At 36.7% G+C, this 12,607-nt stretch overlaps 1 protein-coding gene across 3 annotated transcripts in view; it reads right to left on the bottom strand.

Moving 5' to 3' along the window:
* ZFR (zinc finger RNA binding protein) overlaps positions 1 to 12,607 on the bottom strand; it is a 76,297-nt gene that overhangs the window by 41,570 nt on the left and 22,120 nt on the right. For all 3 annotated transcript variants that reach the window (XM_059916178.1, XM_059916177.1, XM_059916179.1), the window contains 4 exons: positions 11,199 to 11,417; positions 4,893 to 5,140; positions 2,531 to 2,722; positions 1,723 to 2,014 (listed from right to left, as the gene is read on the bottom strand). In XM_059916178.1, coding sequence (XP_059772161.1) covers positions 1,723 to 2,014; positions 2,531 to 2,722; positions 4,893 to 5,140; positions 11,199 to 11,417 — 951 coding nt within the window. The remainder of the gene's footprint in view (positions 1 to 1,722; positions 2,015 to 2,530; positions 2,723 to 4,892; positions 5,141 to 11,198; positions 11,418 to 12,607) is intronic.

Genomic DNA, 12,607 nt, shown 5'->3' on the forward strand with positions numbered 1-12,607 from the left:
ATTAATTAAATACATGTCTGAATTTTCTTTCCCCTTCTCTACGTCCCAATATCCAATGGTGCTCTCTGTCCCCACCATGGCTCTTATGGGATCAAGTACCTAGAAGTAAATAGCAAGTACCTGAAATGGTAGAGTCTAAGCCTAAATCGTGCTTATATCCCTTTGCCAAGGAACGGGGCACTGTTCTAAGTTCTAGTAATATACTAGATTATATAGAATATATAGAATAAGACAGTGTGGCTGTCTTTGAGGTGCCAACAGTTTAAGGGAATATATAAGTCATTAGAGTACCATGTGGCAAGTGCTGTTGTAAGTATTAACAGGGTACTGTGGGAATGTAAAGGAAAGGAGCCACAACCCTTTAAACTGACCCAGTTAAGAATGGCTTTACCAAGGGTGTGACACTTGAGCTGGGCTTTGAAAGAAGAGCAATGAGTATGAACTGTCAGGCAGAAAAAAAGAGAATGATGTCTAAACAGAAAGAGTAGCATGTACAAGAAAAGCACAAAAACATGGAGTTAAAAAGACTATGGTAAATTCAAAGAAGACTCAGTAATTCAATATGAATTACTACCGAGATAGAGGTGATGATATGAGACAGGGGTCAAACTGTGAAGAGCCTTGGATGACATAATTAAGGAATACAGAGTTTTTCCCTACATGCAAGGGGAAAGCCACAGAAAATTTTTAAATAACAGACTAACACAATTTGATACTTATATGACTTTGACAAAAGTGTTGGAGAAACTGGATGCAGTAAGAGACAACGCTCTGAGGAAGAGACTTTGAAGGCCTAAAAACAAGGCAGTGGCTGTGAAGAGGAAATGACACTTTTTGGAGAAATACTGTAGTGACAGAAACAAAAGGACTAGATAAACTGGAGGCAATAAATAAAAAGAAATCATGTCAGTGAAGTTCTCCATGTGAAAAAGCAGCAGTTTTATGAGATTATTTCACGGTACTCTTGTGACGAGATAAAAAGTTAGAATGAGCCACTAGTAGGCATCAACAGAACCATACAGATCATGACCAGGAAATACCTAAAATATGGCTCTAGAACTCAGGTGGGGGTTTTGAATTGGCCCAACTGATTTTAAACTCACTGCATACACAGTGGAATAGATGAGACCACTCATGAATACTAGGTAAGTGAGATGAGGGCCAAAATCAGAATCTTAGGAACACCACCAGTTAATGAACATGAAGGCAGGAGAACTAATAAAGATACCCGAGGAAGAGGTGAGTGGACATGGAATAGAGAGACAGAAACATATCTTAAGCTTTAAGGTATAGCAGTCAACTGTGTCAAATGTTAGAGAGGTCAACAGCATGAAACAGAAAACTGGCCACTCAATCAATCAGGCAAGTAGGTCTTTGGTGACTCCTGAAAGCAGTTTCAGAAAAGCATAGAGTCGAAACACTGTAAGAGACTGAGGACTGGATAGTAAGTAGAGAAAATAAGAATTAGGTTAGCAGCCTGAGAAATGGGAAAATATATACATATTTTTTTTTAAGATTATGAAAGACACAGGTATACCTGTTGGCTGAAGAAAAGGGAGGGAACTGAAAAAATTTCAAGAAAAAAAATACAGATATGTGATTGAATAAGGTCCCAGGAAAGGAGAAGACTGATACAACAGCAAAAGTAGAAGGGTTAGTCCTGGAATGGAGGAGAAACATCACTTTGAGTTAGAAGGAACACAGAGAATCTTCAGTACTTGCCAACAAAGTTTATTTTGGGTGTAGATGTTTTCTTGGCAGCCATATTTGCAGGCACTGCTGATACTTTAGTGTTGGCTGTGCTATTAAGAGACGAGTTTCCTGTAGTTGTAAGACCTTTCACTGAAGAAGTTGCAATTGATGAAGTATTCACAGTACAATTGCTTGCTGCAATGCTTGAAGGAGAGGCAGTTGGTTTTGAAGCAGACACGGCTGTTGAAGAAGTAGCTTGGCTAACAACGTTTGGTTCTGTTGAAGGAATGGGTTTGCCAAGTTTTGTGTGTAATTTAACCACCTACAAAATAAAAGCATATTTATTTGTCAGGAAACTCAGAGAATGTAAATTTTTTTTAAAAAGTTTGTCTAAAAGACACTATAAAATGAAAATCTTAACTATATTTTTCTTTGTTGTATTTTTTGTTATACATTTTTAGATAAAAACTTATTACTTTCAAAATAATCTCCGTGAAGCAGATATGGATACATATTCCATCTACCACCAGGTAAGGAAATGACTTGGCCACATGCTTACCAACCTAGTAGTAAGCATGACAAAAGGCGGAAAACAATCACATGACTCAATTTCCAGTTGGTGAAAAAAAATGATCCAGTTCAATTTAAAGAAGAAAGGTCTCCAGTCTTTCTTTCCTTAAGCAAAGAGTATCTGATGTCACCTTTATATACATGTAAGCAGGGTGTATAATGTACTCAAAGTTTTCAAATTTTGAAGCCACCTTTACTTTAAGCCCCCCACTGAAAAGGAAAAGAAAACAGAGTAAGACATAAGGGTGTGTGGGAAAAAAACACCTACTTTCTGATGCTTAGCACCACGAATGTGGGCAGCATATGCATCTGCTCCTGTACAAGACACATCGCAGAGCTCACAACGTAGCTGATTTTGAGTCCCACGAGTAGAGTTGTTGCTGCTGCTGGTATTCTGTGAGGCTTTCAATGCGGCTTCTTTTTTTTTATGTTTCTGCCCTTCTAGATGTTCTTTGTAAGTCTGTTTCAAACAAAAGGAATAAATTTTGCTTCACTAATTTTCTATCTACATCAGTTGAAATTATTCAATTCTCAAATCTCTAATACTCATTAAAAAATCAGCACTACACATTTTTAAACACAACTGAACAAGAGCATGTGGTTTCCCTACATACATGATATATCTGTGGTTCTCTGTACCTTGTTTTCCAAGAATACATTTACCTAACACTTTATTTCTTTTTCAAACACAGAATGCATTTTCACATAGAATCTGTGTTAGAATCCATGCCACCCTGAACAAAAGCACATTTAAAATATTTAACAGCCAAAATTTTATCTCTTTAGAAGGAAAAATAGTATTATTGTAATACTAGCCATCAAAATAGTGAAATTATATATTAAAAATTGTCTTCAGGGCTTCCCTGGTGGTGCAATGGTTAAGAATCCACCTGCCAATGCAGGGGACATGGGTTCGAGCCCTGGTCCAGGAAGATCCCACATGCTGCAGAGCAACTAAGCCCGCGCGCCACAACTAATGAGCTTGCGCTCTAGAGCCCACGAGCCACAACTACTGAAGCCCATGCGCCTAGAGCCTGTGCTCTGCAATGACAAGCTACCACAATGAGAAGCCCACGCACTGCAACCAAGAGTAGCCCCCGCTCGCCGCAACTAGAGAAAAGCCGGCGCGCAGCAACAAAGACCCAATGCAGCCAAAAAAACAAAACAAAACAAAAAACCATTAAAAAAAAAAATGTCTTCAATGCAGATGACCGAAGAAGGTAGCTTTATTAAAATGAGAGGAGGTCAATAAGGACTGCTGGGTAGTTTGTTTTTTTCTTGAGTGGGGCCAGACAGTTACTTTTTCCTATATTATTTAAAAAATTGTTTTAATACAGACATATGATTAGCGTAAAATTATATATACAGCATAGAATCTCAGAGCTTGATGAGACTTTGGAGATTAACTAAAACAACAATTTTCTAAATTTTAAACAAGAGAATCCTTCTTCAAAATGAAATCTTGTGCACAAGTAAGGAAAGTTACTGTTTTTGAAACGAGAGAGGAAGGCGTAAGACCTAGCCATCTGATTCTCCTCTCACTATCTGCGGCAGTCTAAAGTGGCTCCGTGAAGCAGTTTGAACCTCAATTATTTAGGACAAGTCCTTATTACAGAAGCGAGGAAACAAAAGTCCAAAGAAGTTAAGGTCTCCAACTTGCCCAGGGCCACAAGTTAGTTGCAGAGACAGGACTGGAACCATGGCCCCTTGTATCTGAACCAACTTATTCTCCCTCCTTATGTCTGCACTAGACTCTAACTCACCCTAACTCACCACCTCGATGGTATTTTTCTCTAAGGTTCATTAACCCCTTATGGCACTGCCTCTGACTTGTAGAAGTACCCTTGGCCTGTTCTTGTGTAACCATCCAGCTCCCCCAAATCAATGGTCAGCCTTATATATATACTCATTCTAAATGCTGCAATTAACCTATCACCCTAGAGCCACGTTCTATCCTTTTATATGGTACCACATATTTAACAAGTCTCTTATGGTTTGCATTTAGCCACTCATAGCATCATTCCCTTTAAAACAGTCACTACTGAGTAAGATATACTCCTCAAATCCTAAAACCAACATTCTTGTTCCCGTTCAGGTTTAATCTTGGGTTGCTGCAAACATTCCCCATCTGTCTCCTCTCCCCCAACAGAGTAATCACAATGAACCTGTTTCCTATCATACTGAAAATAGGAAAAAAGGTTTTATGTTACTAGCCACATTAATTAAAATATTCCCTAATTTGGTGTAACTCAGCGAATGCTGGTAACTGAAAATACCCTACAAATTCTGTTTTGAAAAGTAGGCAGAACTAATCTAGTAAATTAAAAAGAAGGTACACAGGTTGGGCAAGGGTGGGAGTGGATGTAACTGGAAGAAACTACTAAAGAGTCAAAATCTGGTCTTTTCAAATACTATGCCTTTTGTCTGCCAAACTGCTTATCAAATTTTTATACGAAAACTAGATACTCTTAAATAAAGTATTAACAAAGTTGGGAAGGGAGCTGAACTCACTAGATTTTATAAACAGACTCTTCCCTAAATCACTTATTTTAAGTTTAGCAACAGGAAAGAAACAAAAAACAAAAAACCCAACCACTGAAGACTCATGGTAAAGCATACAACATAAGTACCTGTGGTCCAGCACAGCTGATCTTACAAACATCACAGTAGTGAATCTGGGGTGGTTTGGGAGGCTGTTTTGGTTTCAGTTGTTTATTTTGGAATGGTGCTTTTTTAGTGAAGGTGGTCCCTGTCCAAGCAGCTGTTGCAGCAGCTGCTGCTGCCGCCGCCGCCGCCTGCTTCTGCTGCTGCTGCTGCTGTTGGTAGTAGGAGGACGCAGCTGAATACACGGCTGCTTCGTAACCTGAATAAGATGTACCTTACAGAGAAAATCAAACAAAGGTTATGTTACGTAATTATAAAAGGCCAAGATAAATGTTATGAATTTAAATCCAATAAATGCTGCTAAAGGTAGGTTTACATGTGCATATTTACAAATAAAGTATATCTCACAAAACCTGGGGAAAAAAATCTCACTTATCTTTCTTTTAATGTAAGTCAACCAACATAGTATTTATGCAGTATGTGCCAGGTGTTATAGAGATATGAAGTATGAATAAGATTTGGTCACTGCTTTCAAGAAGGCTTATAGTTCTGTTGGAGGGAAGTGACAGGCTTGAAAAACTTATGTGGTTATGGAACCTGTTATTAGTATTTCCCCAAGCAGAATTCCTCTGAATAATTTGGCAAGTGCTGGATTTGAGGAAGAGTCTGAACTAGGATACTAGAAAGGAAAAAAAAAGAAAGTCATGAAAGTAAGATTTTACATGCTTGGTGGCTTAGAGGATAAAATATGTGAAAGAAGAGGAAAACACACAAAGATGACACCAAGATTCTGAATCCCAGTGATTGACTGATGGGTTGTGCAACCAATAAAAGCAAGGAGCTGATAGAAGCTGGTATGGAGAGGCAAAGCTTAGCAGAAGTCCATAATATGGAGTTGGAGTTCAGATGAACATCTAAGACAACAAATAAAAGATTTTGAAATAAAGAACCAAATACACTGGTTCCCATCTTCCAAAAGGTGAAAAAGCACTGAATTTTCTGGTTACATGTAGGGATTCTATCCATTTCCATTGTTCAAAGTCTTTGATGAATAACACATTAGACTAGTTATTGATATAATATATACATGCTGTTTATGTTATGATTTATAGATGTAAAAATCTATAAAAGCTTTACATGTGACAAAGTTGATGATTTTATTTATAACCCTATCTCAAAACTGGAAAACCTACTGCTTCCTAAACTAAGATCTCTGGAAATTTGTTGGACTCCCTAATTATCATCCCTTCCCCTAAAGTGGAAATGAGTGGGCCAAGAGTTAAGGCTCAAGAGAGAGATTCCTAGTTGCCATGATGGCACAGGAGAACTACTTAAGGAATACTGAACTTTTTGGTATCTCAAATGCAGGCTGCTATACTGAGGAGTAAAGACTTATGACACACTGACTCCAACATACCTTACACACACAGGGGAGAAAATAAGAATTGGAAAGGTGAAGGTTAAGATGCATGCGAAATCAGAATCATAGGAATCTGAAACTGGACAGATCGAGAGACAGAGAGAGAGAGAGAGAGGAAGTAGTTGGGCAACTTTTATGAAAAGCCTTTGTAGACTTTTATGTCAGGTTATTAAATTATATAAATGCTTATGAAGATATAAAGAAAGAAAATGTGGTAATGGAAGAAAACACCTAAAAATGAAAGTAGGAAGAAGCCGGTAAACATCAATAATAAGCATATGATCAGTTTTAAAAATCAGAAAACACTTGGTATAATTGGTTAAAAGAAAAATTCTATAGATCAATAAATTCTTTACTTGTCAGTCCTACCAGTGGACTCTACTACTGAAGCTTGTGATAAAAGAATATAATTAAGCTCACAGCCAAATACTTTCACATTTATAGTCAGAAACATGTACAGTTTAAATTTCGCTCTTTAAACAACACCATAAAATTGTCCAATTTTTAAAATAACAAAGCTACTTGTGGATTATTACTGGTTAGGACCATAATTTTTATATGAAATCTTTATTAATAGAAAATTTCCAAATGACTAGTTGTGTGTAAGGAACTATAAACATGCCACTTAAAATATAACTTCATGAATTATGTATCAAGAAAATAAAAAGGAGAATAAGGGCAGCAGCATCCTACAATGCTGGATGACCAGGACTTCTAGGGTTTTTTTTGTTCCTTTGGCAGCACCTCACGGCTTGCGGGATCTTAGTTCCCCAACCAGGGACCCAGGCCTACAGCAGTGAGAGTGCCGAGTACTAACCATTGGAAACGCCAGGGAATTCCCTAGGTTTAAAATTGAGAATCCACACTATGGGAGGCAGTGTTCCAGACACAGTGAAGTCTCAGACTAGAACTATAAGTTAGGTATTGCAGGTATTACTATACTTACTTTAGAGATGAAAAAACTGAGGCTAAGAGATTGTAAGGTCCTCTGTGTTACTTAACAAAAATCACTAGGTTAAGCATAATATTTACAAAATAACCTCCTTCATTTGTACACGTGTAGTCTAAAACTAATAAAAAGGTAAGCTTAGTTATAGCTTACTATTTAGCTTTTTTTAAAAAAAATCAAAGCATAAACTGAAAGGTAGGCTGAAGGTTCTGGAATTCTGCTAAGGAACACCTTTAAATCTCCTATAACTACTAGGAAACAAACGTACATTTCTTATAAAGCACTATGGGAAAATAAATATAAGGATGTGTCTCTAAATTAAGTAAAAGCTCAATTTGGAAATGCTAAAACAGTTTCACTTAAAAAGCACCTTTATTATAAATACTTGTCAATTAGAAAGTTGCATAATTATAGCAGTTAAAATATAATTTTTAAAGGTATGGTATCAGAAACAAAAACTATCATTTCAACAGTAAATGCATCATACTACAAGTCATCATTCAGTAGGTACCAATACTCTAGAACTCATTTTTAATGAGATAAAAAGAATAGCTGACTTAAGTTGTAGCTGATATAAAACTGCAGATACAGAATTCAGAAGCCCTAATAATGATCTCTCTGGATGGCAATTTCACATTGTGTATCACATGTTCTTTAAAAAGTGTATACTCTGATGTAACAGTTCCAAATCTAGGAATTTATCCTAGGGAAACAACTGGCAAACACACAAATCTTTACATAAAAGGATTAGTTTACCTAGTGTCATTTCTAGTTTTTCCTTAATATGAAACTAAATGTCCCCAAAAAGAACCTTTAAAATGTGGTACATGCATACAACAAGACAGTATTAGTCATTAAAAACTATGTTTTTCTAAGCATAGATCTTGGTTTCTAAATACCAATGCCATACAGAAACCAAGGCTCCTTTGTGACATGGCTAATTGTGAGTCTAGGGCAGGAAAGGCTCAAAGTTTGTTGTTGTTTTGCATTTTATTTATTCCTTAATACACTGTCTTGTTCCGCGTAGGATTTAGGGTGATATGGGCAATTTCAGTTCTTATCTCTCGATGTTTTGTTGCATCTTGGCTGTTAGAAGCCTAGCTACTGAATTTTAAAAATATTTTTTTATTTCTCAGAGGTTTTTTATCTCTTACCCTATGTCAAATGCTATGCTGGATGCTAGGGATACAATGGTGAATCAGGCAGAATAACATCTTACACTGTGCCAGAAAGGAAAGAAGTGCTCAAAGACAAATGATGCCAAGTTCAAAAGACTCAGAGCTGGTTTGAAAAGGATCCCACTGGCCAAATTTGGGACACTGTGTGCCTCAGAAAGAAAAATGAAAGCAATGGATACTACACTGAATAAAAAAGGAGCCCACAGTAATACTAAAAAAGAAGGGGTGAGGGGACTCTTCTTTAGGGAAGAATGTCTAAGAATCCAAATCCTTTTACATTGATTCTTAGTAAAAGGATTTTGCATTCACCATTGGAGAATCTGATTCAGTTACTGAGATTTTCATAGAATCTAACATCTTAGAGAGGAAGGTAGTTGAGTAATAGGCCCACAGATTACTTGGTTAATTATAAAATGGAAAAAGGTATCTTTACAATGGAAAGATCTGGTAGTCACCACTTTAATCAGTGATTATACTTGGCACCATCAATAAAGAATAAATTGACATTAATTATTTTGTGCACCTGATGTGCTGAAATGTAATGCTCACATAGGTAGTTTAACTAACTAAAAAGCTGCCAGAATCTAAACATAAAGAAAGCAGGTGAATCTAGATTGTGGGATATTCTACAAGACAACTGGTCTGAACTCTTCAAAAACATCAAGGTCATGAGAGACAAGATAAAAATAGGGGTTATTCTACATTAAAGGAAACTGAAACTAACAACCAAATACAACCCATAATCCTTGACTGGACCCTAAATTTAAAACAAAGCACAAACACAAATACATTAACCACAGAGAAAGCCCAGCCATAAAAGACATTTGTGGACAACTGGAGAAAATTTATTAGATAATATCCATGTCCAATTCCTTATCTGAATTGTGGCTATATAAAAGAATGCCCCTATTCTTAGGAAATACATGTGGAAGAATTCTAGGCAAAGCACCATGTTGTCTGCAACTTATAAAACACTGCTGAACCATTTGAAAATATGTTTAAAGAGAGGCGAGATAAAGCAAATGTGACAAAATAATACTTGGTGAGTCTAGGTAAATGTTGTACAGGCATTTGTTTTACTATAATATTTTTTCACTTTTCTGCAGAATTAAAATTTTCTAAAATTGGGGGAAAAACATGAATCCAAGGAATGGTATATCTCTATACTTAGAAAGGACATTCACAATGAGGAAAGGAGTTTACACTACAGTAGATATAAAACAAATTCATTTTTATAAAGAAACCATGATGTTTATATATGCATATTGCCATGGAAGAAAGTCTAGAAAGACATGCACTAAAATGTTAATGGTAATTAGTGTCTAGGGGTAGATGTCTAGTAATTTAATTTTACCTCCTTTTTCAATCCATACTTTCAAGGTTTAAAATGATTACTTATATAATAAAGCAGTAAACAAAAATAATCATCTTCATTCTGTGTAAGGTATATTTAAGCAACTGAGAGAGACAAACACTGAGACAGAGAAAAGATAAAGGGAGAAGGAGCACAGGTAAGAGAGAAACAAGGAATAGGAAAGGGTACCATCATATTCCTTATTTTGTTAAAGCTAATGTGGATTTTTTTTTTTAGAGTCCAAACAGATTGCATTGAAATAACTCCATTTACAGTTATAACTAGCTAATCAGAGACAGGCAGAAAAGTTGTATCTGGGCAATCCTGAATAACAACATCTCCTCAGGCCAGTTCATTTCCACATGGCTGTCTTACTTAACTTACAAATCTGTTCCCATTGCTCCCCTTCTTGAGATCTCCTGTTTGGCACCCTGTCTGCCCACAAGATAAAGACAGACACCACAGCAGACCCTACAAAACTTTCCACACTGACATTTCCAGCCTCGTCTCCCGATAGTTACCCCATGTATCCTGTATTCCAGCCACAATGAACTGTTGATCCCAAATACATCATGCCTGCCTGATTTCTATCCCTAGCACCAAGCACAGGATTTGACATAGGGTAAGAGATAAAAAAAATCTCTAAAAAATAAAAAAATAGTTTAGAAATTCAGTAGCTAGGTTACTACAAAAACATGAAGAGGTAAGAAATGCAACGGCCTATGTCACCTTAAATCCTCAATGGAACAAGACAGCATATTAAGGAATAAATAAAATGCAAAACAACAACAAACCATACAGTAGTACAAGGCTAAGTGTCTTCAAAAAAGCCATGTGTGACTTTCATCACTGCAATACTACAAAGTACCTCAGCTGGAAATTAGGAAGAGCAGTGGGCACAGCAAGAAGGTTTTAGTAATTATTCTTCTCCAGGGAAAATATATGATTATTTAAGGAAAATAAATCTACTCTGTCCTTCCAAGAGATGTGTTATATAACCATCATCTTATGGATGTTTATAAAGGCCCCCAATATTTTCAAGGTTACTTATTCCTGAGGATAAATATGAAGATATAGCTCCTTGAGAGCTGAAAAAAACAATATAAAGAATCTGTCAGTGGTATTTCCTGAAGTTAACTTTGAACTTTCAAATTCATTTGGAAAAGTCAGACAGGAAATGACCCTGTAGAATACTAGGTGTTATTTTCTCTAATTAATAAAAAACAAACAAACAAAACAAACAAACAAAAAACCTTAGAACTTCGATTATGGTTCATTTGTCACATTACACACATATATTCGTATTAACGCCTATCATTAATTCAATTCTTGCTACTGGGAGTAAGATCATTCCACAGAAAATCAAGATAGTTTCTTAGTGAGTCTCTTTTTAATTTGCTTACTCATTTAAACACAGTTTATCAGCCTTACCAGAATAAGTAACTGCCGTGGTACTGTAAGTAGCACTCTGGGTATAGGACGGCACCACAGTAGCTGCAGCTGCTACTGGCTGTACGGTGGAGGATACAGGATAAATGGAGAAAGTAGTGGTAGCTGGACTTGGTGTGGCTGGTTTTATGGCTGTCACTTGTCGAGTTTGCTGGGCTTGTGTATACTGAGTTGCACCTTGGCTATAACCTGCTTTAGGGGCTAAATTGGGAAAGAGACATCAGAAAATTAGAAGGGTGAACCACTATAGTTACTGCACCAATATCCTAGAAAAAAAAAACGTAAACATCATTAACTGCAAATTTTATGTTAGCAATTTCTTCTTGATAAAATTCTTATTACCAACTTAATAAAATATAGCATCTGTATAAATTCACTATCCCTCCACATATGCTTTTTACATATTTCCAAAATGACATTTGTCGGGGCTTCCCTGGTGGCGCCGTGGTTGAGAGTCTGCCTGCAAATGCAGGGGACACGAGTTCGAGCCCTGGTCTGGGAAGATCCCACATGCCGCGGAGCAACTAGGCCCGTGAGCCACAACTACTGAGCCTGCGCGTCTGGAGCCTGTGCTCCGCAACAGGAGAGGCCGCAATAGTGAGAGGCCCGCGCACCGCAATGAAGAGTGGCCCCCACTTGCCACAACTAGAGAAAGCCCTCGCACAGAAACGAAGACCCAACACAGCCAAAAATAAAAAAATAAATAAATAAACAAAATGACATTTGTCAAAATTTGCCACTAACTAAAACACCAGCACTATTTAAAACATGATAGCAATAAACAAAGTTTTTAGAAAAGGGTTATGTGTGTGTGTGTGTGTATTTGGGCTAGTCAGTCTACTTGAGAGTTATGCTTAATACTGGGAACAGCATAGAGAGAGACTCAAAGAATAATTTAAGTCACAGTGAAGTTTTCAATGTTTAATTACATGGAACTTGTACATATACTATTCATGGCATTTTACTGATTTATCCATAGTGAACTTCAATCTAATTACAACCCACAAGGTGCTACTGACTTAATTCTTCAAATGTCAATAGCATGAGTGCAGCTGTTCTTAAATGGCTACCATTAATGTCTCTGCTAAACTTTCCACTGCCCTCGAACATATTAGAACAAATGTATACTTTAAGAATCTTGTAAGACTGATTATCATTAAATTATTAATCCCTTATTAATGATCAGTAAAGCATACAAATGTAATTTTCTGAGAAAGGCCCAAATATCAGGGGCCAAACTCACTTCATGCCTAGTTAAGTAAAGGTACTTGAAATAAATAGCACTTAAGAGTTTATAAAACTTTTCCTACCCATAGTATGAAATTTGATCCACGCAACATATAGATGAGTACAACATTTTACCAAAAAACCCTGATGTCCAGGAGCTAAAT

Source organism: Balaenoptera ricei, chromosome 3 (assembly GCF_028023285.1).
Source record: "Balaenoptera ricei isolate mBalRic1 chromosome 3, mBalRic1.hap2, whole genome shotgun sequence".
Taxonomy (NCBI): domain Eukaryota; kingdom Metazoa; phylum Chordata; class Mammalia; order Artiodactyla; family Balaenopteridae; genus Balaenoptera; species Balaenoptera ricei.